This window comes from Eleutherodactylus coqui, chromosome 9, assembly GCF_035609145.1.
Source record: "Eleutherodactylus coqui strain aEleCoq1 chromosome 9, aEleCoq1.hap1, whole genome shotgun sequence".
In the NCBI taxonomy this organism is placed as follows: domain Eukaryota; kingdom Metazoa; phylum Chordata; class Amphibia; order Anura; family Eleutherodactylidae; genus Eleutherodactylus; species Eleutherodactylus coqui.
In genome coordinates, this window is record NC_089845.1 from 30,748,239 (window position 1) to 30,775,459 (window position 27,221).

General features: G+C 48.7%; 1 protein-coding gene across 1 annotated transcript in view; it reads right to left on the minus strand.

The window, feature by feature from the left end:
• MYO10 (myosin X) overlaps nt 1–27,221 on the minus strand; it is a 223,258-nt gene that overhangs the window by 62,874 nt on the left and 133,163 nt on the right. The window contains exons 9-19 of the mRNA XM_066579202.1: nt 18,057–18,160; nt 14,647–14,776; nt 13,747–13,865; nt 12,856–13,002; nt 9,341–9,441; nt 9,143–9,209; nt 5,865–5,957; nt 3,890–3,958; nt 3,651–3,733; nt 673–781; nt 415–495 (exon numbers count right to left, since the gene is read on the minus strand). Coding sequence (XP_066435299.1) covers nt 415–495; nt 673–781; nt 3,651–3,733; nt 3,890–3,958; nt 5,865–5,957; nt 9,143–9,209; nt 9,341–9,441; nt 12,856–13,002; nt 13,747–13,865; nt 14,647–14,776; nt 18,057–18,160 — 1,103 coding nt within the window. The remainder of the gene's footprint in view (nt 1–414; nt 496–672; nt 782–3,650; nt 3,734–3,889; nt 3,959–5,864; nt 5,958–9,142; nt 9,210–9,340; nt 9,442–12,855; nt 13,003–13,746; nt 13,866–14,646; nt 14,777–18,056; nt 18,161–27,221) is intronic.

A 27,221-nucleotide genomic window follows, 5' to 3' on the forward strand; every position in this document is an offset into this window, starting at 1 on the left:
GAGGCCAGAGACCGGTGACACGCCAGAAGCTGTATGAAACATGCCAAGGGAACACAAACATGAATTATACATATATCAGGTATGTCCATCAGATTTAGTAACTCCAGGTACGTAGACTGTCAGACTGAAGACAAGAGACGAGGAGCCAGGAATCCCGAATGAGCGGGGGTGATTGGTGAATACGGAATATGTCAACAAGTTATAACTCTTGCATGGCGACAATGAAGATCGCTTGGTCCTTAAGGCACATAGGCCGGTCATTAATGGGTTAATGGCAATCTCATTACAATAGATACAATATGTGAAATCTTGTATAAATGAGAGATCTATGCCACCATTATATACGTCCAGACTGACAGCAGCTACATAGACTACAAGATGACAACCCAGTGTGACTTACTGCTGCAGACTTACCTTGTGTATATTGGGCTTGATGCAGCGCACAAAGAAAGGATTGGCGGTGCTCAGTGTGGCCATCAGGGAATGCAGAGAGTCCTAAAATAAAGGACAGCCTTAGAATTACTGTCAGACGACACATAACTGATCCCCCATGGGGTCTTAAGGTCGGCTGTTCTACAGAAGTGTACAGAATATTGGTTTTAGGCTTCCCAGCAGTGCCCCCTGCTGGCAGTAAGAGGTCATTGAAGCACCGTGCTCTACTTGTATACAGACCTTGAACTGCAGGCTGACGGTAGGCTTCCGGTGTTTACTTCCAGATTTTAGAGTATCTTGGTTGTTGCGGCTTGAAACATGTTCAAACAGGTCATATATGAAGTCGAATCTAAGGAAAACAAACGCAAGAAGACAAAAGTTTAGTTTCAGAAACCCAACAATAACGGCACCTGATTAGCGGGAAAAGTTAGTAAGCCAGCAAGACCAAAAGTAGGCCAATACGGCATTAACCCATTAAGGACCGAGTGCCGTGAATATACAGCGCTTGGTCCTGGGCTTTATTCCCAGCCGATAGGACATATGGAGCTCGGGTATAAAGCTTCTGCTCCCACAATCTAGCAGCTGTAGGATGGTTCCTCGGCTGTCAGATCCGGCAGAAGACCCGGAGGAGAAGGGAGAAGCGTTTTATAATGGCTTCTACCTTCTCCTTTACAAACTACATAACACTTAGTGGGCGCTATGTAGAGAACGCAGGACACAGCACTGCTGTTTCCTGCACGGGACTCAGGGATCACATGACCAACGGCATGTCAGAACTCCAGGGTCTTAGCAGACCCTGACCATCTGTGACAGTGACTACTATTACACTAGGGGGATGTTTTTTCCTGTAACTGGGGATCCTATGGTTGCTGCTCCTATGGATGCCTCAGCTGCAGAGGAAGTGTGAAATATAAAAAAATACAGTGTGAATGACCCCCAGAGTTCTTATATGACATCATGGGGGACACAGGTGGTGAAAAAATATTTACAAAAATAAGTTAAAAATTACTGAATAAATTACAAATATACAAAAAAAAAGAAAACGACCCAGTGCCGACGCCAACCATAACGACTCTTGACATCCTCCTTGGACCCCTTATCTTGACAAGTATGTCATATCCTCAGGCTCCCTTTCACAGGATGTATTTCCTTGATCACACTATTCTCGGTCTATTCTTAACAGAATTACAAAAGAAAACCCCACAAGGTTGACAGTTTCTGGCATCCTGGCCCTGACTGGTCTCGCCATGATCACTATGCCTCAAAGTTCTCAGATTGCTTGGTTTTCCGTTTCTAATGTGGTTTCATACTGAAACTGATCCCAAAAAAACTTGGCCACTTGATTTTATGGTGCACTCTAAGTTCCATACGCGGAAGTCCCAATCATGAAAGGGCAGGTGTCTCTAATAAAGTCGATTCCCTTTAGGCCCTATTCACACGAGCATTATACCGCGACTAATTGAGCAGTCCAAAAAAATCGCGACCATCTGAAGTGCGTGATTTCAGTGACCAAAATGTATTTTTCGCGCAAAAATATAGACCTTGCCCTATCTTTGGACTGAACAACGCTGGAGCCTCCATAGACTCCTAGTGACTTTGTAAAGGCTATTCTTCATTCGTGCAATTATATGGTGTGGAACATGAAATCGCAACACTCGTTTGAAGGACGCCTTAATTTATATTTTACTAGCTGATTATCCTGCATTGCCCATGTGAGAGGCTGTGTGGTAGATGAAGGCTCAGTGCTGGTGGGAGGCTGTGTGGTAGATGGTGGCTCAGTGCTGGTGGGAGGCTGTGTGGTAGATGGTGGCCCAGTGCTGGTGGGAGGCTGTGAGGCAGATGGTGGCTCAGTGCTGGTGGGAGGCTGTGTGGTAGATGGTGGCTCAGTGATGGTGGCCCAGTGTTGGTGGGAGGCTGGGTGGTAGATGGTGGCCCAGTGCTGGTGGGAGGCTGTGAGGCAGATGGTGGCTCAGTGCTGGTGGGAGGCTGTGTGGTAGATGGTGGCTGAGTGATGGTGGCCCAGTGTTGGTGGGAGGCTGGGTGGTAGATGGTGGCTCAGTGCTGGTGGGAGGCTGTGTGGTAGATGGTGGCCCAGTGCTGGTGGGAGGCTGTGTGGTAGATGAAGGCTCAGTGCTGGTCGGAAGCTGTGTGGTAGATGGTGCTCAGTGCTGGTGGGAGGCTGTGTGGTAGATGGTGGCCCAGTGCTGGTTGGAGGCTGTGTGGTAGATGAAGGCTCAGTGCTGTTGGGAGGCTGTGTGGTAGATGGTGGCTCAGTGCTGGTGGGAGGCTGTGTGGTAGATGGTGGCCCAGTGCTGGTGGGAGGCTGTGAGGCAGATGGTGGCTCAGTGCTGGTGGGAGGCTGTGTGGTAGATGGTGGCTCAGTGATGGTGGCCCAGTGTTGGTGGGAGGCTGGGTGGTAGATGGTGGCTCAGTGCTGGTGGGAGGCTGTGTCGTAGATGGTGGCCCAGTGCTGGTGGGAGGCTGTGTGGTAGATGAAGGCTCAGTGCTGGTCGGAAGCTGTGTGGTAGATGGTGCTCAGTGCTGGTGGGAGGCTGTGTGGTAGATGGTGGCCCAGTGCTGGTTGGAGGCTGTGTGGTAGATGAAGGCTCAGTGCTGGTCGGAAGCTGTGTGGTAGATGAAGGCTCAGTCCGGTGGGAAGCTATGTGGTAGATGGTAGCTCAGTGCTGGTTGGACGCTGTGTGGTAGATGAAGGCTCAGTGCTGGTCGGAAGCTATGTGGTAGATGGTGGCTCAGTGCTGGTCGGAAGCTGTGTGGTAGATGGTGGCTCAGTACTGGTGGGAGCAAACACACACATTCCCCCCTTCCTCCCCCCAGGGGTAGTGGGGCTGTGTTACCCCTAACAAATTTGTCCCCATGGGATGACTTATATATGTACCAAGTGTGGTTGAAATTGCTCCAGGCGTTGATGAGTAATGCTGGCATATACATACATATATATATCCTATTTTATATATATAGATTAACACAAGTGTCAGAGCTTTCCGACTGCTTTGCAGCCCTTTCATGCTCTTCAAACCCACTTTAAAACTCAGAACTAGTAGGGTGCTTCCACGTGTAATGGAATATTCCACATTGCTACTGCACGGATTTTGGTGCGGCCGTCTCTACCCGTCTTCTATAGACGGCTGCCATTAATCTCTAACATATGCCTTGTGGAGAGTCACTGTAGAGTACATGTAGGAGGAGTGGGGCGTTACCTGCTTTCACGTAAAAGGTTGAGAAGGTCGTCTCTGAAAGTGTCTCGGTTCTTCTCCAAAGTACCTCTGACATCATACAGGACCTTTAAATTGAAACAAGAGGACATTATTTTATGACCTTTCTAAAATGTCAGATGAAGAAGAACTAGAGAATGTGAATGTGATGGCGAATTCCATATATGACCATCTGCAGGAGTCGGACCCTTATCCTCTATCATTACAGCTCACAGAAAGCTTACCTCTCCAGCGTAGTGCTTGATGCCAAAGTTGTGAACGGCGACTCGTGGCTTCACGTAAAAGGAGTTATTCTATAGGAAATAAACACACAGTAAACAAAACAACCAATCCAGAGGCAACAACAGAAGTCTCAAATATCGGACATCGTGGTCATTGGTCACCGGAATGTGGAACAGTGGTAAAAAAGTGGCAGAAAGGGCTGAAGATTTGTCTCCATTGTGTCTGTTGTACTTCTAAATACAACTGATTGTTCTCTGCATTCAGTGGATTTAAAGGGAATCGGTTACCATCTTTTTTCCCTCCTCTCTGAGAGCTGCATAAGGTAGTGGCTGACACACTGATTACAGTGATATGTCTGCTGTGTGGATCTGTGCAGGAGTTTTGGAGAAACTTGCATTTTATCAGTAGCAGCCAGACACATGAGCTGCAGCCTAGCCACACCCACCACACCCTCCAACCAATGATTAGCAACTCTCATAGGCAATGCCCAATCATAGGCAGACAGCTGTCAATCATTGGCAGGAGGGGTTTGGTGTAGCCAGCCTGCAGCTCATGAATATCCAGGACTACTTCCTGTAGTCCTCTATGTATGTGCTGCACAGATCTACACAGCAGACATATCCCATTAAATGGAGCCAGAGAAGGGGTACTATAACTTAGTGGGGACATGGAGATGGTGCTATAACTTAGCAGAGCCACAAAGGATATGCCATTAGTAAGTGGGGCCATAAAAGTTGGCAGTGTGGCAATATATGTAAGTGGGGTCACATAGGGTGCAGTATTAGTAAGTGGGGGCGCAGAGTTGACATTATAACTAAGTGAGTCCATAGAAAGTACACAATTAGTAATTAGGGACACAGGAGGGGACATTATCATTTTGTGGGTCCACAGTGGGGGCACTAGTACTGAGGAAGGGGTTACTTAGAGGTTCATTAGGGATAGCGGCAGGATGAGGAGAGTGTGCAAGGGCAAGTCATAACTGGAAGTAGTCGCCATGGCTGTCTGGGCCAAGCAGAGAAGAAAAATGATCTAGTCCGAACAGAGGAGATGTATCTTGTGATCACTGGAGGTAACTGCCCTGTAATCACTATCAGGGCTCCTTCACACAGGCACTGCAACTTTCGACCGCCCACATCACGGTCGAACATCACAACAGCAAGAGGTAGCCATGACCAAGTCGTGGCTGCATCTCCCGTTTTCTAGCCCAGTCAGACAGCTGGGCTGCGGCGTATATTCAGCCCAGAATACCGTCGGCCAGGGAAAGAGAGTGCAGCTCTGCTAAACTCTCTCCCCCTCTCCGCCCCTTGCCAGCTGCCTGCAAAGGGAGGGGGCGGGAACTTAGCAGAGCTAGTGTGATAAACTCCCTCCCCCTCTCCACCGCTTGCCAGCTGCTAGCAAGGGGAGTGGGTGGGAGCTTAGCTAGCTAGTTGTGCTAAACTCCCTCCCCATCCCTCCCCAGCCCATGGGAGCTGTCAGCAAGGGGAGAGGGAGGGACTTTAGCAATGCGAGCCACTGCTAAACTCCCTCCCCCTTCCCTTTTCCGGCAGCTCCCATATTTGCGTATTCCGGCAAAAGAAAGGACAAGTCCTACCTCATCTGGGAGGGGGGCGCTTGCGCTATCTTTGCCGGGCCGGCTGATTTTACGCAAGGGAAAATTGCCCATCTAAACAAACGCAGTGAAATCCAACTCTTCAGATGGTGGCAATTTTCCAATATAGCCACGATAAAGCGCTTGTGTGAAAGAAGCCTCATTGTGTAGAGATGGAATCTGACAACTAATTAGAGGTATACTAGTTCTGTGAGGAGGACACTATTACTATGATGGGGTGAGTAATGGACACTCTTACTGTGAGTAGAGAAAAGGGGTGTGGCTTAGCATAAAATGGGTGTGGTCTAATGTTTAAAAAACTGCCACAATGTACTATGCACGCTACAAGAATCGTTCCTCTACCAAAGAACGGTGGGAGTACAACATACCGCATGCTGGTTGTGTAGTTTCTCTAGCAAGGTGCTATCGGTTGCTTTCGGAAAGTAGCTTTCTTCATTGATTAGCGCTAACAAACCAAGTTTCTGGTGAAGAAAAAGAGATGCAAACAAATCAGTGATGTCAGCCATGCTGCTTGTGTTTGTATCCAATATTTCTGACTGCTCATTCTTTGAGATCTGTCTACAAAGTTTCTTGTTTGTACCAGGAATATCCTATTTGCAACACTGTATACCATGCAGTCCCATTCACCTTTCATACACACATTAGTTGTAGATTGGAGCAGTAGATGCACATGGCGATCAAGGAATCTGTGCTAATCAGAAACAAAAACAACCTTCCTGACAGCCTTAAAGGGGTTGTCCCGCGGCAGCAAGTGGGTCTATACACTTCTGTATGGCCATATTAATGCACTTTGTAATGTACATCGTGCATTAAATATGAGCCATACAGAAGTTATTCACTTACCTGCTCCGTTGCTAGCGTCCCCGTCGCCATGGCTCCGTCTAATTCTGATGTCTTCTGGCGTTTTTAGACGCGCTTGCGCTGTGCGGTCTTCTGCCTGGTGAATGGGGCCGCTCATGCCGGAGAGCTGGTCACCGCGTCGTCATCGTAGCTCCGCCCCGTCACGTGTGCCAATTCCTGCCAATCAGGAGGCTGGAACCGGCAATGGAATGCACAGAGCCCATGATGCACCATGGGAGAAGACCTGCGGTGCACCATGGGAGAAAACCGCAGTGCATCCCTGGGAAAGGACCGACGGCCATCTTTGGGAGAAGATTTTTTAAAGTCCTTATTTCATCGGATCGGTGAGTAGCAAGCGGTTTAAAAACCGCTTTAATTTGCTATTTTATGCCAGGGGGGTGACAGGGGGAATGGGGTAAGGTAAAATTTTGAGGTTTGCCGCGAGACAACCCCTTTAAGGGCGGCTTCAGACGACCGTATATTGGCTGGGTATTCACACCGTCACAGCGGCTGATATGCGGCGTCTCTCTCTGCAGGGGGAGGAGGCTGGAAGAGCCGGGAGCAGTGCTCTGAGCTCCTGCCCCCTCTCTACCAACTCTCCACCCCCTCTGCACTGTTTGCAATGAGAGGAGGCGGGATGGGACTAAGTTTGAGGAATTAGCGCCGCCCCATCCCGCCTCCCCTCATTGCAAATAGTGCAGGGGGGTGGAGAGGAGGCAGAGAGGGGGCGGGAGCTCAGAGCACTGCTCCTGGCTCTTCGAGCCTCCTCCCCCTGCAGAGAGGGACGCCGTATATCGGCCAGCGTGAATACCCGGCCGATATACGGTCGTCTGAATAAGCCCTAAAGGAAAACTCTCAAGACAACAACTAAAAGTTTAGCTTTGTCCTGAGGGGAGCCAATGCCTCCTCCTTCACAATATTATTGACCTAAGGTCTTGTAATGCAATGCTGAGATCGCAGGGTCTCTCCCTGATTGCTTTGGGTGATTTATGACTTCATTGGTGAAAGAGGACCGCTCATGCCACTAAAGGCCCTTTTACACGGGGTGATGACTGAACAAATGTTTGCTCTAATAATTGCTCAGAGTAAATACGTCTAGTTATTGCATACAAATGATAGTTTGTTGGCGGCACACCCCCTTTTATAAACAAGAGATGGGCTATCATAATAAAGTAAACTGATACGTATGAACAATCATATACATTTATATAGTTTTACTTTTCAACTTTTTCACATTTAATTTTTCGTTGTATCGCTGTATTCGAAGACCCCTAAGGCCGCCTGCAGACAAGCGGAAATCCCGCCGCGGGATTTCCGCCGCTGAAAGTCTGCATAGGAGTGCATTATAATACGCACTCCTATGCAGACGGCCGCGGTTTGGCCGCGCGAAATCTCGCGCGGCAAACAAACCGCGGCATGTTCTAATTTCCTGCGGGGCACGCACTCACCTGGCCGCCGGCTCCGGTCTGCGCATGCGCCGGCTGCGCGGCAGCCGGCACATCAAAGAGCCGGGGCCGCCAGGCGCGGGTGAGTACGCGCTCGCCCCTGCAGGCTCTGGGGTCGGATCGCGCGGCGAGATTTCTCGCTGCCGGATCCGACCCGCTCGTCTGCAGGCGGCCTAATAGTTTTGTTTTGGTCCACAGTGCTGTGTGAGAATCTAAACCTCCTCACTTTGTACCTAATCAGCCTCCTTTGTCTCTAGACGTCTCACACGGTTTCTTCCTCAGCTGAAGACGTCTATAGATGAAGGAGTTGCAAAGAGCAGCCCTGTGGAAGTTCAGATTCTGCTTTGGAGCTCCAGGATGTCCCCAGCTCACGAAGAAACAAAGCGTCCAAGAAGTAAGAAAGTTATCATGCCAGTTTAATTTTTTCATGATATAATAAGTCCTCTCCCCTCCCCCTTCTGCTAGTAATATCTAGAATACGAGTATTTACAGCTTTGCTTTTTCATATGTTCCCTATTATAGGGGTTTTCCAAAGATAGGTCCTCAATAGTTGACCAGCTGGGGTCCGCCGCCCAGGACCCCAGTTGATCAGCTGATGGGGCGCCTGCTATCAGCTCCACAAATACACAGGGATTGCAGTGGAAGTTGCTGCTCCAACCCCTGTGTGGCAACCAGCATTTATAACTGCAGATGGAGCGCCCACTAATTTCAATGAGACCACGGCCTGTAGTTACAAGCGCTGGCCTCTACACAGGGGTCGGCGCAGTGGCTTATGCTCCAACCCTGATGTATTTGCGGATTGAGCAGGTGGCTCATCAGTTGATCGTCCGTGGTCCTGGGCTGTGCCCCATAAGCCGAACAACTATTCATGTCCTAACCTGAGGGCAGGTCACTATTTGTATTTTGCCTGGTAGAAAACGCCTTTAAGGCCGCCTGCAGACAGCCAGGTCGGATCCGGCTGCAAGAATTCTCGCAGCAGGACCCGACCCGAGTGCCTACAGAGAGCAGCGCTGAACTCACCCGCTCCCGCAGCTCCGGCTCTTTCATGTGCCGGCTGCCGGGCAGCCAGCGAATGCGCAGAGCGGAGCCGGTGGCCGGGGAGTGAGGTTTCTGTGCGGGGCTCTGCGAGCCCCGCATAGAATTAGAACATGCCGCAGTTTGTTTTCTGCGCGTGATTTCGTGCAGACAAACCACGGCCGTCTGTATAGGATTGCGTATTGTAATGCAATCCTAAGCAGGCGTGTCCGGGCGGAAATTCTACGGGGAATCCCACCGTGGAATTTCCGCCCGTCTGCAAGAGGCCTTAGTGTTCCTGCTGGATGTAGACATATAGATGGGCATTACTTATGAGACTTACTTACCTTTTCTATCAAGTCCAGGCATTCCCCATTGTCTGTCCAGTTAATGTCCTCCCATAGAAGTCCTTCTCTACAGTGAAGAGAGGTACAAGTAGTGTTACATACAGAGGCGGAGTGATGCTTTATGAAGGATTGTCAATCAGGTTCTGTATTACATCGCAGGGATATCCCCTCTACCGTTCACCAAGCGCTGACCCTTACCTGCTGTATTCCAGCTGCTCCAAGGAGAAGATGTGCTTGTTGAAATATTCCTGCAGCTTCTCATTTGCGTAGTTGATGCTGAACTGTTCAAAGCGGTTCACCTGAAACAGGAGGGTGCAGGTACAACATAAGCACCATAGAGAAGCATTCCACCCTCAGGGTGACTACCCACTACAGTTTTTTTTCACTGCGAAATTCGCAGCGTTTTTTTTTCTGCAGGGGTCTATGGGACTTGTAATGTTAAAATCGAAATTGCAATTTTGCGCGATCGCGATTTTAACATTACAAGTCCCATAGACCCCTGCAGAAAAAAACCTAAGGGCGCCCACCCACTAGCGTTTTTTTTCCCTGCGAAATTCGCAGCATTTTTTTTTCTGCAGGGGTCTATGGGACTTGTAATGTTAAAACCGAAATTGCAATTTACCGCGAAATCGCGATTTTAACATTACAAGTCCCATAGACCCCTGCAGAGAAAAAAATGCTGCGAATTTCACAGGGAAAAAAAACGCTAGTGGGTGGGCGCCCTTAGGCGGCATTCACACGAATGTATTGACGCAGCGTATTATACATGTATTTTTAAACTTGTGATACACAGTGACAGATTGATTTCAGTGGGCTCATTCACAGTGGGTATTTTTCAGGCAACTTTCGATTTTGAAAAAAATAGGCAGCATGTCCTATCTTGGTGTTGGGAGGGGTAGCATCACTCCTTAAGGAGAGCACCCAGAAGGTGAGTAAGAAGACTTATAAGGCCATGCGTGCTCCTCTGGGTAATATATGCAAATAAGGAAGATGGATCAATACCTCTGCAGCGCCACCTATTGGATGGCGGCATTCCTTCAGGTCTTTGTAACTTTGTAAATTCCCAATCTTTGTTACAAAAGCCTGTCTAAAAGGCCAGACAATGATTTGCAGGAATGCTGCCATCCAATAGGTGGCGCTGCAGAGGTATTGATCCATCTTCCTTATTTGCCTATGTTGGTGTGTAATACACACCCTAATAACCCAGTGGAATCAATAAGCGTTTGTAAATATAAAACCTGCCTATCCGTTGCCTATTTACACATGAAATCAATGGGATATTATGCGTTTTTTTCTATGCACTTAAGTGTGGGACCTTGTGTGCCCTCACACATCTACTGGTTGCAACACCCAACAGTCTGGTCAGATGCTCCTCTATACTGGTGGTCTGTAGGGGGCGTCCTGAGCCCGGTCACTTTGTGTGCCATCACACATCCACTAGTCCCAACACCTCCTAACAGTCTGGTCAGACGCTCCTCTATACTGGTGGTCTGTAGGGGGCGTCCTGGGCCCGGTCACTTTGTGTGCCATCACACATCCACTAGTCCCAACACCTCCTAACAGTCTGGTCAGATGCTCCTCTCTACTGGTGGTCTGTAGGGTACATCCTGAGCCCGGTCACCTTGTGTGCCCTCACACATCCACTGGTCCCAACACCTCTTAACAGTCAGGTCAGATGCTCCTCTCTACTGGTGGTCTGTCGGGGGTCCTGAGCCCGGTCACCTTGGAGCCCTCATCCACTGGTCCCAACACCTCTTAACAGTCTGGTCAGATGCTCCTCTCTACTGGTGGTCTGTAGGGGGCGTTCTGAGCCCGGTAACCTTGTGTGCCCTCACACATCCACTGGTCCCAACACCTCCTAACAGTCTGGTCAGACGCTCCTCTCTACTGGTGGTCTGTAGGGTACATCCTGAGCCCGGTCACCTTGGAGCCCTCATCCACTGGTCCCAACACCTCTTAACAGTCTGGTTAGATGCTCCTCTCTACTGGTGGTCTCTAGGGGGAATCCTGAGCCCGGTCACCTTGTGTGCCCCCACACACCCACTGGTCCCAACACCTCCTAACAGTCTGTTCAAACGCTCCTCTCTACTGGTGGTCTTTAGGGGGTGTTCTGAGTCCAGCCCCCTATTGGTGGTCTGTAGGGGGCGTCCTGAGCCCGGTCACCTTGTGTGCCCTCACACATCCACTGGTCCCAACACCTCCTAACAGTCTGGTCAGAACGGCCGATGGGGGACAATTCGGCAATACGACCATCCAGCTTCTCCCATCCCAATAATGCGCCCCTCTCAGACTCTGGTAACGGGGTGAAATCTCTTCTCTGCGTCGTAGAGGCGTCTAGTGGTCAACAAGCTCTATACAAGTAGAAGAAGAGGTCCCTACACACAAGGAGCCTCTGAGAGCCTCTTATAGGCCAAGGGGGGAAACACTTTTAGGGCCTCCGGTGACAAGACCGTCCATCTAATCACCACAACTGTCATCATTTACACATCTGTCTGATTTGGAGCTGCAGGACGGGTTTTGCACCTAAATGACAACTTCTTCTGGGGGCGGATGTTGTCACAAAGAGTGTATAATATTCAGTATTCTGGGTACAATAGTGCGGAAGCAGAATGAAAGGTTATTACTTCTTGGTTCGGTGTGTGTTTGGGAATGGTAGAAGCACGGAGGCTACAAGTGACATCAGAGAGGAATATCACAGCCTGCTGCTGTCATCACTATTCTATATGACCTCTAGTAGCCCATGGAGACAACTATTCAAAGTTCTGTAGTGCTCTCTGACACAGTTAGGCACATCTTTGTTCCCTTTTTTGTTGCTAAAAGAGTGAGAAGACGAACTGATGGTGATTTCACATGTGCAGTGGGAATCCCGTTCTCCTGTTCCTTCACAGGGGTGCCCGATCCCTGGCACCCCCATTCCCAGACGGTGTATAGAAATCGCTATGGGCGAGGATGTTCCAATTTCCACGGTGTTATTAGTACAACGTGTTTCGGCCTCCGCAACATAGGCCTTTTTAAAGTACTTTTGGGATATATGCCGTCTGGGATTGGGGGTGCTGGGATCGGGCACCCCTGTGAAGTAAGTTCTTTGCCTGGTTATTCTATCTTTGACTAATATTACACCGCTGGAGCGCTGAGAGTTTTTTCTCTTTTGTACTTTTGTTTTTCTTTCTGCCATCTGTATGCCCAGAGCACACTCAAGCCGCTCTCCCACCCACGGGATACCATTGTGTTCGGCGGGTCTACTCCACTGCTGACCGACTGGATTATCTCTCCAGCAGTACGATTAACTACTTTAATATCCTTTGATAGAAGGATGAACTGGGTGGACCAGGAACCACTGGATTACCTTGAGTGTGTCCTTTTGTTACACCTTGATTTCTCCTCCTTTTCCACCTTTGGAGCGCCGCCTAACCCATTTTGCCTAGTTCTCCTGTTCCGTTTGGGGAGCAGGAAAGGAGAATCCCCACGGCCGAACGGACCCCATTGACTATATTGGGGTCCATTCAGTTTCTGCTCAGCTGCCCGGCATTTAGACGGAAGAACATATCGTAAGATCACATTATTTTAATCATACTCACTCAGTTGCTAATATGACCCCCATAATATGACCCCCGCAAACCGAAGGCCCAATGTCACTTCTACAACTACTGAGGACCAGATACTAAAATGGATAATAGTGGGTGAGAACCAAAGGGGATGTAGATATACAATACCTCAAAATTTTCAAATCCAAAGATGTCCAGTATGCCAATTGATTTGAAATCATCTTTTCCTTTAATACGGCTGTTGATCTTCTTGATTATCCAAGTAAAGCATTGTGAGTACAGAGCCATGGCCATAGAATCTCTGCTATCTATTGCCTGCGGAATCCCAAGAAACAATATGGGTTAATACAAAGTCTGATATTTTCATCTTGAACATACGACTACAAGATATTAATCCTATTAGTTATGGTGATGTGCTAAGAATAGTCATCCTGCAGTACCAACTAGGGCCACCGCACAATACACGGAGCTGTCTGCTTCCTGCAGCAAAACGGCTAGAAGCGGGATAACCCTTTAACATCTTAATGCCACGGGATGTACGTTTGTGTCCTGGCTGGGTGGCACCTCACGCAACAGGATGTGAATTTATGGCCTGTGGATGGCACAGGTCCAGAAGTGTGCCCGCACCATACCACAGTGTGACTGACAGATGGCCTCCTGCTGCAACAGCGAGAGCAGTGAGAACACTGATCCTCGCTTTACATGCCACGATCAATGTATATTGTAACATGTAAGGGGGTCACAGAAGGAGCGCACTCCCCCTGTGACATCATTGGCCCTCCGCTATGCAATCGCAAAGGGCTGATGGGCTACCATGGTCTGGCATCCGGGCCTGCCATGGCCTGTGATCGCCACACAAAAAACGACCCCTCATACGGCCACGTCAAAGGAAAAATAAAAACGTATGGCTTCGGAAAAGTGGAGATGAAAATCCCCCCAAAATCATTACGTCCTTATAGCCAAAATAAGCAGTGTCACTAAGGGGTTAATGTGAACCATGAAATATAAACCCCACCCCCCGCCCCCCCAACAAAGCCTACTGACAGTCTGGGAACTTACTTGCTCTTTGCTGAGTGGAGTAGAAATCTCCTCTCCCCTGAGGATCATGGATCTGTGTGTCAGTGCTTCTGTGACTTGCTCAGAGTCCAGCCCCAGCAAATCCGAAGTTCGCCCTAGTGCTGATGAGAATGGAATACGTCTCCATAAGCTACATATTGTTACACATGTAGCTACTAAACACAGTGCATGCTGGTCTATCTGATCATGTAAGACGTCCTACGAGCGGTTCATAATACCATGTGGTCAGTGCATATGATTGCTGGGCTCTTCTCTCCAGGCCTCCATCTGCACACCTTATTTGCATAAATTACCCAGAGGAGCGTGCATGGCCTTATAAAGTCTCCTTACTCACTTTTCAAATCCCTTCTGGGTGTTCCCCTTTGGGAGAGACAATGCCATTCTTCAACCCAGTCACCCCCTAGGTGTCTCCACTAACTTTTTGAGTGCTCTCCTTAAGGAGAGATGACACTTCTCTTGACCCACATTACAGGCCTCTCACTAGCCAAACCAGAATCCTACTGCACACTGATGAGGGGCACACACCCCGAAACAGCTGTCTGTGTATGGATTCTAGCTTGGTTTTCCCAATACTGATTTTACAGACTTGTTAAAAAGTCGTACATTGATTTGAAGGAATGCTGCCATCCAACAGGTGGCACTGCAGAGGTATTCGTTCATCTTCCTTATTTCCATCTGCACATTATTACTCTTGTGAGCAGTCAGGGGGTTCCGAACCATCAAACAAGCTTTAGTCTAAGTGACCAATGTATACAATGATTCATTTAATATTAACTGAAATGTACATAAATGTCTGATAAGGTCGCAGGGGCTGACGGCTGCATGCTGACCCCATACTCCTCATCCCTGTATCACTACGCATACCCCCTATGTTCTCCTTACCTGTCTTTGTAGAGATCTGCGCCCCCCCAGCAGTTATAAAGTCTATGTTTCCCAGGTGCAAAATCCCAGCAAGCAACCTAAAAATTTCCCGGACATCTTCAGAAGTGAACTTCATGACTTGCATAGCAGTCTGCAAAACAAGGCAACATTACAGAATCACATATAGTCCAACATACGATACTACTTGGCTTCAGAACAGTCATTGGAAATATTGTTACAACTCTATGGAAGACTGGTGATTGGATCTAAAGCCCCCATAATGTCACCCAAAAGTAACACAAAAAAAGAGGGAAAACATTAAAGAGTACAGATAAAGTAATGTCAGAGAGAGCTGCTGGAAGCTGTAAATCGCTTTCTATGTAGCGGATAGGAGCCTCTGCAGGCTCCAGTGTACCAGGAATATAAAGTAAAGCTGTCCTGACTTGGTGACTAAAGGCACCGCTCGTCCTAGCACATGTAGTACTGCATTGTTCTGCAGAGAGGCGCTACTAGACAGAAATCAGAGCATGCACTGCAGTCATACAGATGTTGTACCAGTGAAATATCAATGCTGATTGGCAGGATCCTGGAACAAAGAGCCTTTGATGCGGATCCGGACTGTCGGTGATATTGTATGCATTTGCGTCCCCGTTCCATTCATTTTCAATGGGACTGCTGGAGATCGCCAAGCTCTCGTAATCAGCTATTTCCATTAGCCCTATTGAAATGAATATAGCAGCACTGCACATGTGTGACTACTGCTCCCTTCAATCTCCTTAAGTTTCGTTTCTTAGGAATCACATGTTTAGTAGTAACACACACCTTAAGGCGTTAACATATGTTAAACCATTAGCACCTAGAGCCAATCATGAGTTCTTATATTTTAAGGGGGCGTGTATTTCTGATGCTGCATAATCTAGGGAATATTTGTACCATGCTGATGTTAATAAAACAGAAGAGCTTCATTGTCGTACGATACTTGTCATGTGTCAGTGATTTGTGTACACAACTTCTCACATGGAGTTTGGAGTAGGCGATGAAACACTATATGGAATCCCTTTGATGATTCCCCTAACAACAGGACCTCCTCTGAGTGTGACAGTGACCTGTTCCCAGTAATGTGTCTACGCTCACACTGTTAGGCCGGAGTATCGCAGATCATACATGTGACCTAATAATGTAAGAAATGCGCCCATCTCAGACTCTGGTAACGGGGTGAAGTCTCTTCTCTGCGCCGTAGAGGGTACTGGTGATCAACAAGCTCTATACAAGCGGAAGAAGAGGCCACTACACACAACGGGCCTCCGAGAGCCTCTTATAGGCCAAGGATGAGGGGAGGGGTGTTAGGTTAGGACCACTTCTCCTTATATACCCCATATAATGTACTTTGTTGATAGATTCCCAAATACCTTCCATTCTAATGCAATATACAGAACACAATGTGCAGCTTATCGTGGTCATCATCTTAGCCCAAACTCTTGTGAAACAACATAGGCACGAGTTCAATGTTTTTGATGAATGCAAATTAATGTTGAGGAGCGGAGGAGCTGATTCAGGGAAAAGCTACGTCTGAAATATGGGCAGTAATGTAACGCTGCTTGGCACTCGAGGAAAAATTAAGAACCGCTAAATGAAGCCATCTCTTCTCACAGATCGTTATGAAATATTCACTACAGGAGAATATGCAACATAAACAACATTGGAAGATGTCATTAATGTGTCGGACTTTAATAAAGTATGATTAATGGGAGACTGAGCTGAAAGATGAGGACATCGGCAAACAGCTGAACGGAGGAGGCGGCTGATTCAATGATACAGTCTCTTTTACGAGTGCTAAGATTAAAAGATGATTAATAGAATATTAATTAAGATAAGTATTAAATTTGGTCCTGAGATACTATCTGTCCACGGGATCCCTATTCCACTGATTGTGTTACAAAGTATCCTAAAATGTAGATACAAATATCCAGTCGGAGTTTCTAGAGACTGTGACAGACATTTCATGTCTTTCACCACTTTTGCCAGTGGTGAGGTAAAGCTACTTGAAGCCACTTAAAAGGAGTTTTTCCACAAAAGTTTTTAACAGTCATCCACAAGATAGGTGGTAAATGATCACTGAGGACCCCACCAGCGAGACCCCAACCTAAAACAGGGGTGGTGAGTCCTCTGTTCCTCATGACAGCAGAAATGTGATGAGAAGGAGTTCGATGGAACTGTGTTGAGCACCTGCACTGCCGCTCCATGCAAAGTTCATGGGGATTTGATACAAAACTGGAAAACATCCCGAAATTTATGTTCCCCCCCATTCAATGTATGTCAAAACCCTTGTGAGAATAACGGCCATTTGAATTCGGCCTTATGTTAGAAAACTTGTGACAATGCAATTAAAAGGGGCTGTCCCACTTTTAGCTACTCATAACCTATCCCCAGGGTAGGACATCAAGAGAAGATTGATGGGGGTCCACTACCTGGGACCCTCTGGGTCACTCTCTTTGTAGCTGTTTTGCTACAGGTAGCAGACCGTTCAGTACACTGCACAGTTGTCTAAATTGCTATTGCAGACTGTGTCCCATTCACTTCAATAGGGTCTGACTGCAATACCAACCCGCACCACTGTGCAATGCATGGAGCCGTCTGCTTCTTGCAGTAAAACAGCTCAGTACACAAAGACAATGACCTGGGGAGGGAACAGCTGATCCCTGGGGATTTCAAATGGTGGACCCACAGCCTGAGAACAGGACATCAATAGCTAGAAGTAGAATAACCCCTTTAAGTATGATATATGACTCTATGCCTAATCAAAAGTCAGACCCTTGCCAATCCCTAGAACGAAGGAGCCACAGATTGGTACACCACTAATGATGCCCAGAATGAACAGCAATTGTATAAATGTAACTGCAACGCAGCTGCCTTCACTTGTATAGTCTGTGAGTCCCAGCATGCACTGGGCCAGTAGAGGTGCTACTGCAAAGCCATGTGTTGCAACTAGAGATGAGCGAACGTACTCGGATAAGCACTACTCGTCCGAGTAATGTGCCTTATCCGAGTATCTCTCCGCTCGTCCTGAAAGATTCGGGGCGCTCCGCTGCTGACAGGTGAGTCGCAGCGGGGAGCGGGGCAGAGCGGGCGGGAGAGAAGGAGAGAAAGATCTCCCCTCCGTTCCTCCCCGCTCTCCCCTGCAGCTCCCCGCTCCGCAGCGCGTCCCGAATCTTTCAGGACGAGCGGAGAGGTACTCGGATAAAGCACATTACTCGGACGAGTAGTGCTTATCCGAGTACGTTCGCTCATCTCTAGTTGCAACCCATTATTCTAGACTTCAATGGTGGTCCCAGGGGTCAGAGTCCTCGCTGATCCGAATATATGTGTCGTATCAAATCAACACATATATTGACTATATATCTATAAATTGGGTACATTGTGGATCAACTCACTTTGACTTCTTGAAAGGTCTCCTTGTCGCTGATGGTCTCGTCTCCGATGCACCCGGACTGATTCAAGTAGTGGTATTTCTCAGGATGCAATAAATAAAACGCCTCTGTGGGAGGAAATGGAAAGTTATTTACAGCTGACGATTTTTTGATGCCACTTTCCAATCACTATGGTGACTTCCCAGAAGGTCGCGGCCAACTAGTGACGAAGAATGCAGCATCAGAAACATTCAAAATGGCCAACAAGCAGGTGATTGGCTGAAATGCCTGGGAAAGTTTGGCGCAGCTCAGATGACTGTGCATGTGACAAATGTGAGCAGCTGATGACTTGTCGTCATATGACATCTGTAGAAAAGTGGACTTGTCAGCGAGTGCTACGGTCGTTGTTGGTATCACCCATCCGGGCTCCCGCAGTTAGTACATTGTTACTGAATGTCACTGATACTGTTGGTATTCCACGAGAGCATGGAGATTGGGCAATACTACCCTTTGGCTTCACAGCCTCAATAATATACTTCATGGAAATTAGTATTTTAACCCTTCTTTGCATTTTGTATCATATATGATACAGTACACATATTTCCATATATTTCTTAAGGGAATGGTTTTGCCTCTCTACTGCATGGTGTAACAGATATGAAACACGCCATGGTATTACTGCGTGGTTCTTAGGACAACCACTAGATGACATAGTTGGTCAATTGCAGATTATATAGAATATCATTTTCGTTCTATTTTTGGAAGTTCATGCAGTGAAGGGTTAACCCTTTCCAATCCAATTTGTATCCTAGTTTTCCTAGGGGGCTTAATCTTTTTTCTGCCGTTATACAATGGCGCTATCTGCTGGCTAACACCAGTACAGCATGAGGTGACACATTGGATAGGCTCTAACAGCAGAGAGGCTGGCAATATACAGTAAGAGAACCCCAACAGACGTCTTCCAACATCGGAGCTGTACAGCCTTAAATCATAATGTCTTCAAAGGTCAGACAGTGGATTGGAAAGGGTTAACCCTTTCCAATCCACTGTCTGACATCTTCTAACATTCTGATTGAAGACTGTACAGCTCCGATGTCAGAGGACGTCCGGCAGGGTATTCTTACTGGCCTCTCTGTTGTCGGGGGCCTTTCCGGCATGTCACATACCACAGTACTGCTCTAGCCAGCAGATGGCGCCATTGTAAAATGGCAGAAAGAGAAAGCCCCCCAAGATACCCTGATTGCAAAGGGTTAAATACATTTCCTTTATATTGGCTTTTAAGAACCCCTGAGAAAGTAACAACATAAAACAGGACCAGATGGGAAGAGGCAGGCAGTAAGTTATGACGTAGGCGGAGAATAACTTCTGGTTACATACAGCCTGATGAAGAGGGGAAGAAGCCTTGAAAGTTTGCCAATATATTGTTTCTGGTAAGTCAGTAAAGTTATCACCTCTATAATACTTTTGTCTTCTTTTATACCCTCTATGTTAAAAACAATCCAGCCCCTTGAAGGAGTTGTCGTTTTTCTTCAAGGAGTCAGTCATTGTAATCACTTACTTGTATCAATGTTGCAATCACACAGAGAAAGTTTAATTCCCTTCCGACAACTTCTAAGGGAGGGATTGGTGCTGACAATGAGTGTATATATATATATATTCCTTCTAGGGGAGGGAGTGTACAATGAGTGTGTGTATATATATATTCCTTCTAGGGGAGGGAGTGTACAATGAGTGTGTATATATATATATATATATATATATATATATATATATATATATATATATATATATATTCCTTCTAGGGGAGGGAGTGTACAATGAGCGTGTGTATATATATATTCCTTCTAGGGGAGGGAGTGTACAATGAGCGTGTGTATATATATATTCCTTCTAGGGGAGGGAGTGTACAATGAGTGTGTGTATATGTGCGGCCCATGGAGGACAGCCTGTAACCTGCTGTTTGCTTACATTCTACATTTCTTGTGATTGTGCTGAATACACAAACTGATTTGGACAACTTCCTGCTAAGTGTCTCTAGATTTGCAGAAACAGGATTATTTTGCCATAGTTTAGCAAATTCCTCCCTTTGAATGCTACTTCAGAGGAAGGAAACCAGACTCCCCGTTTCAGCTGGACAGCTGTATGCTACATTTACAGCGGAAAGCACCTTTAATTGGACTGGTAAACATACGGCTGAGCGGTATTTGCTATATTTTGTGTATTCTAAGTCCATTACTGTTAACAGTTTTGACATTTGGACAAATAAGTTAGAGAATGCTGACATCTGTGTTCGGAGCCTCCGCTCAGAGAATCCATCGCAGATCCGGCATGAAGAAGGAAAAAGTCCTGGACTTTTTTGTCTGGAAAAATGCTGGACGGCTGAATGGGTCCCATCATAGTTAACTATGGGCAGCATGAGCCCAGGACAGGTGTGCCTATTACCCCGTGCATGGTTTATTCTGAAATGCTGCAGTGATTCAGAATACATACACTGTGAAGTTTGACTTTGAGCTGATGGGAGCGGGCCGTGCTGACATCTCCCCGCCTACTGCATGCAGATTGACAGCTCTCTCCCTATATACAAGCAAGGAGAGGAGCTGTCAATCTTCATGGAGAGGCCAGCGCGGCCCGGCCCTGTGACTCGGAGCTCAGCTCTGAGTCAAACTTCAAAGTGTTTTTATTCTGAACTAGCTTACCCGTCGCGCGTTGCTGCGAAGACAGACATACATTCATTTGTTTTTATATATCTAGATAACAACCAATCACAGCACAGCTTTCATGTTACCTCAGTGGTATAATATATAACAACCAATCGCAGCGCAGCTTACATGTTACCTCAGCTTTATAATTTTCAAGTTTCTATGTGAGAAAATTACATTCCGTACGTAAAATTTGGACGCTAATTCTTTTGCGCATAGAATTGAACAATCGAGTTGGGACCCATTAGCTTTTCCTATTTATAACATAATCAATGCTCGTGCCAAATTTCAAGTTTCTATGACATTGGGAAGCGAGAAAATTAGATTCCGTACGTAAAATTTGGACGCTAATTCTTTGGCGCATAGAATTGAATAATCGAGTTGGGACCCATTAGCTTTTCCTATTTATGACATAATCAATGCTCGTGCCAAATTTCAAGTTTCTATGACATTGGGAAGCGAGAAAATTAGATTCCGTACGTAAAATTTGGACGCTAATTCTTTGGCGCATAGAATTGAATAATCGAGTTGGGACCCATTAGCTTTTCCTATTTATGACATAATCAATGCTCCTGCCAAATTTCATGTTTCTTCAACATCGGGAAGTGAGAGAATTAGTGGCAATGATGGAAATCGAACGATCTACGTGGGGGGGTCGTAACTGTCGACGACGCACGCATGCGCGCCATTTATCGTAGCATAAATGTACTATGCCTATAATCTTCCCAGGAGTGTACTCAACAACTTCCCAAAGTTTCATGGCGATCAGATGAATGGTGTAGTAGCGCATAAAGGACAAACAGACAGACAGACACACATACAGACATACATTCAATTTTATATATATAGATTACTGCAGCATGTCAGAATAAAACATCCACAAGGACAATAGGCATCGCTGTTCCCAGTTGATGTTGCTTTCAGTTCTGGCAGTATGAACCCGATGACACAATCCCTTTAGTTACTAGGTGAATTATCTGTATGCTCTGACATCACCGTGTGCATTATTCTTGCACTGTGGTGTCATTATTAGAGATGAGCGAACACCAAAATGTTCGGGTGTTCGTTATTCGTACCGAACTTCCCGTGATGCTCGAGGGTTCGTTTCGAACAACGAACCCCATTGAAGTCAATGGGCGACCAGAACATTTTTGTATTTCGCCGATGCTCGCTAAGGTTTTCATGTGTGAAAATCTGGGCAATTCAGGAAAGTGATGGGAATGACACAGTGACGGATAGGGCAGGCGAGGGGCTACATGGTGGGCTGCATCTCAAGTTCACAGGTCCCACTATTAAGCCACAATAGCGGCAAGAGTGGGCCCCCCCCCCTCCCAACAACTTTTACTTCTGAAAAGCGCTCATTAGCATGGCATACCTTTGCTAAGCACCACACTACCTCCAACAAAGCACAATCACTGCCTGCATGACACTCCACTGCCACTTCTCCTGAGTTACATGCTGCCCAACCGCCCCCCCCCTCCCCCCCACAGAGCACACCAAACTGTCCCTGCGCAGCCTTCAGCTGCCCTCATGCCACACCACCCTCATGTCTATTTAGAAGTGCGTCTGCCACGACGAGGGACCGCAGGCACACACTGCACAGGGTTGGCACGGCTAGGTAGCGACCCTCTTTAATAGGGGCGGGGCGATAGCCCACAATGCTGTACAGAAGCAATGAGAAATACAATCCTGTGCCACCGCCATCAGGAGCTGCACACGTGGGCATAGCAATGGGGAACCTATGTGCCACACACTATTCATTCTGTCAAGGTGTCTGCATGCCCCAGACAGACTGGTTATATGCACCTTAACAGTAACCGCGTTGGTGGTAATGTGGTGGTGACTGCGGACCTAGTACCACGGTTGTATTTTGTTGGTTTTCGGAATGTGGCCAGGATTAAGTGGGCCGTGGCGGGGGGATGGTGGGGGGGCTCTCTTGTAGTGTCGGTAAAGGTGAAATTCTTGGACTGCCGCCAGACGAACCAATGCAAAGGCATTTGCCAACAATGTTTTCCCTGTTGGAGGAGGAGGGGGATGTTTTTGAGGCACTACGTGTCCTCTCCACGTGTCCGTGGTTATATGCACCTTAACAGTAACCGCGTTGGTGGTAATGTGGTGGTGACTGCGGACCTAGTACCACGGTTGTATTTTGTTGGTTTTCGGAATGTGGCCAGGATTAAGTGGGCCGTGGCGGGGGGATGGTGGGGGGGCTCTCTTGTAGTGTCGGTAAAGGTGAAATTCTTGGACTGCCGCCAGACGAACCAATGCAAAGGCATTTGCCAACAATGTTTTCCCTGTTGGAGGAGGAGGGGGATGTTTTTGAGGCACTACGTGTCCTCTCCACGTGTCCGTTCCATGTAAGCAATAGTAGCACTCAAGACAGGCCCCAGTAACAATTCTGAAGCAGCAGTATAGCGGGAGCGCAGTCTTCGTTCCATTTCAGTAGCCTTAGTATAGCCAAGGCACAAGTGACATTTATGTAGCTAAACTGTAGGCCAACCCCACACACCTTTCTGTACCATGAGTGCAGGCGAAGAACATAGAAATTACTATGATTACACTGTAGGTGAGGGCCCCAAAAAATTGGTGTACCAACAGTACTAATGTACCTCAGTAAAAATTGGCCATGCCCAACCAAGATGGCAGGTGAATCGCTTTGGTTAATGTGGCTTAAGTGGTAACTAGGCCTGGAGGCAGCCCAGTGTAACGAAAAATTGGTTCAAGTTAAAGTTCCAACGCTTTTAAGCTAATTGAAACTTATAAAAATTGTTCTGAAAAATTATTTGAGTGAGCCTTGTGGCCCTAAGAAAAATTGCCCGTTCAGCGTGATTACGTGAGGTTTCAGGAGGAGGAGCAGGAGGAGGAGGAGGAGGAATATTAGACACAGATTGATGAAGCACAAATGTCCCCGTTTTGGATGGTGAGAGAGAACGTAGCTTCCATCCGCGGGTGCAGCCTACGTATTGCTTACGTATCGCTGCTGTCCGCTGGTGGAGAACAGAAGTCTGGCGAAATCCAGCCTTTGTTCATTTTGATGAGTGTTAGCCTGTCGGCACTGTCGGTTGACAAGCGGCTACGCTTATCTGTGATGATTCCCCCAGCCGCACTAAACACCCTCTCCGACAAGACGCTAGCCGCAGGACAAGCAAGCACCTCCAGGGCATACAGCGCTAGTTCAGGCCATGTGTCCAGCTTCGACACCCAGTAGTTGTAGGGGGCAGAGGCGTCACCAAGGATGGTCGTGCGATCCGCTACGTACTCCCTCACCATCCTTTTACAGTGCTCCCGCCGACTCAGCCGTGACTGGGGAGCGGTGACACAGTCTTGGTGGGGAGCCATAAAGCTGGCCAGGCCCTTAAAGACTGTTGCACTGCCTGGGATGTACATGCTGCTCGATCTACGCACATCCCCTGCTACCTTGCCCTCGGTACTGCGCCTTCTGCCACTAGCGCTGTCGGCTGGGAATTTTACCATCAGCTTGTCCGCAAGGGTCCTGTGGTATAGCAACACTCTCGAACCCCTTTCCTCTTCGGGAATCAGAGTGGGCAGGTTCTCCTTATACCGTGGATCGAGCAGTGTGTACACCCAGTAATCCGTAGTGGCCAGAATGCGTGCAACGCGAGGGTCACGAGAAAGGCATCCTAACATGAAGTCAGCCATGTGTGCCAGGGTACCTGTACGCAACACATGGCTGTCTTCACTAGGAAGATCACTTTCAGGATCCTCCTCCTCCTCCTCCTCCTCAGGCCATACACGCTGAAAGGATGACAGGCAATCAGCCGGTGTACCGTCAGCAGCGGGCCAAGCTGTCTCTTCCCCCTCCTCCTCATCCTCCTCATGCTCCTCCTCCTCCTCCTGTACGCGCTGAGAAATAGACAGGAGGGTGCCCTGACTATCCAGCGGCATACTGTCTTCCCCCGCCCCCGTTTCCGAGCGCAAAGCAGCTGCCTTTATGGTTTGCAGGGAATTTCTCAAGATGCATAGCAGAGGAATGGTGACGCTAATGATTGTAGCATCGCCGCTCACCACCTGGGTAGACTCCTCAAAATTACCAAGGACATGGCAGATGTCTGCCAACCAGGCCCACTCTTCTGAAAGGAATTGAGGAGGCTGACTCCCACTGCGCCGCCCATGTTGGAGTTGGTATTCGACTATAGCTCTACGCTGTTCATAGAGCCTGGCCAACATGTGGAGCGTAGAGTTCCACCGTGTGGGCACGTCGCACAGCAGTCGGTGCACTGGCAGCTTAAAGTGATGTTGCAGGGTGCGCAGGGTGGCAGCGTCCGTGTGGGACTTGCGGAAATGTGCGCAGAGCCGGCGCGCCTTTACGAGCAGGTCTGACAAGCGTGGGTAGCTTTTCAGAAACCGCTGAACCACCAAATTAAAGACTTGGGCCAGGCATGGCACGTGCGTGAGGCTGCCGAGCTGCAGAGCCGCCACCAGGTTACGGCCGTTGTCACACACGACCATGCCCGGTTGGAGGCTCAGCGGCGCAAGCCAGCGGTCGGTCTGCTGTGTCAGACGCTGCAGCAGTTCGTGGGCCGTGTGCCTCTTATCGCCTAAGCTGAGTAGTTTCAGCACGGCCTGCTGACGCTTGCCCACCGCTGTGCTGCCACACCGCGCGACACCGACTGCTGGCGACATGCTGCTGCTAACACATCTTGATTGTGAGACAGAGGAGGAGGAGGAGGAGGAGGGTGCTTTAGTGGAGGAAGCATACACCTCCGCAGATACCACCACCGAGCTGGGGCCCGCAATTCTGGGGGTGGGTAGGACGTGAGCGGTCCCAGGCTCTGACTCTGTCCCAGCCTCCACTAAATTCACCCAATGTGCCGTCAGGGAGATGTAGTGGCCCTGCCCGCCTGTGCTTGTCCACGTGTCCGTAGTTAAGTGGACCGTGGCAGTAACCGCGTTGGTGAGGGCGCGCACAATGTTGCGGGAGACGTGGTCGTGCAGGGCTGGGACGGCACATCGGGAAAAGTAGTGGCGACTGGGAACTGAGTAGCGCGGGGCCGCCGCCTCCATGATACTTTTGAAGGACTCCGTTTCCACAACCCTATACGGCAGCATCTCAAGGCTGATGAATTTTGCGATGCGGACGGTTAACGTTTGAGCGTGCGGGTGCGTGGCGGCGTACTTGCGCTTGCGCTCGAACACTTGCGCAAGCGACGGCTGAACGGTGCGCTGAACTACACTGCTGGATGGGGCCGAGGACAGCGGAGATGAGGGTGTGGGTGCAGGCCATGAGGCGGTAGTGCCTGTGTCCTGAGAGGGGGGTTGCATCTCAGTGGCAGGTTGGGGCACAGGGGGAGAGGCAGGGGTGCAAACCGGAGGCGGTGAACGGCCTTTGTCCCACCTTGCGGGGTGCTTGGCCATCATATGTCTGCGCATGGTGGTGGTGGTGAGGCTGTTGGTGTTGGCTCCCCGGCTGAGCTTTGCGCGACAAAGGTTGCACACCACTGTTCGTCGGTCGTCAGGCGTCTCTGTGAAAAACTGCCAGACCTTAGAGCACCTCGGCCTCCGCAGGGTGGCATGGCGCGAGGGGGCGCTTTGGGAAACACTTGGTGGATTATTCGGTCTGGCCCTGCCTCTACCCCTGGCCACTGCACTGCCTCTTGCAACCTGCCCTGCTGATGCCCTTGACTCCCCCTCTGAAGACCTGTCCTCCTGAGTAAGCGTTGCACACCAGGTGGGGTCAGTCACCTCATCGTCCTGCTGCTCTTCCTCCGAATCCTCTGTGCGCTGCTCCCTGGGACTTACTGCCCTTACTACTACCTCACTGCAAGACAACTGTGTCTGATCGTCATCGTCCTCCTCACCCACAGAAAGTTGTTGAGACAGTTGGCGGAAGTCCCCAGCCTCTTCCCCCGGACCCCGGGAACTTTCGAATGGTTGGGCATCAGTGACGATAAACTCCTCTGGTGGGAGAGGAACCGCTGCTGCCCAATCTAAGCAGGGGCCCGAGAACAGTTCCTGGGAGTGTTCCCGCTCCTGAGCAGGTGTCATTGTAGTGGAGTGAGGAGGCTGGGAGGAAGGAGGAGCAGCAGACAGAGGATTCGGATTGGCAGCAGTGGACGGCGCAGAACTGCGGGTAGACGATAGGTTGCTCGAAGCACTTTCTGCCATCCAGGACAGGACCTGCTCACACTGCTCATTTTCTAATAACCGTCTCCCGCGTGGACCCATTAATTGGGCGATGAATGTGGGGACGCCAGAAACGTGCCTCTCTCCTAATCGCGCAGCAGACAGCTGCGACACACCTGGATCAGGAGCTTGGCCTGTGCCCACACCCTCACTTGGCCCTCCGCGTCCTCGGCCACGTCCACGTCCACGTCCTCTAGGCTTACCCCTACCCCTCAGCATGCTGTATTACCAGTGATTAGATTTCCCAGGCAGGAAATAAATTGGCGCGAGACTGCAGGCCAAATATAATTTTTGCCCTTTTTGGAAAACGAAAGGCCCCACTGCCTCTAGTGAATGAATTATCTAA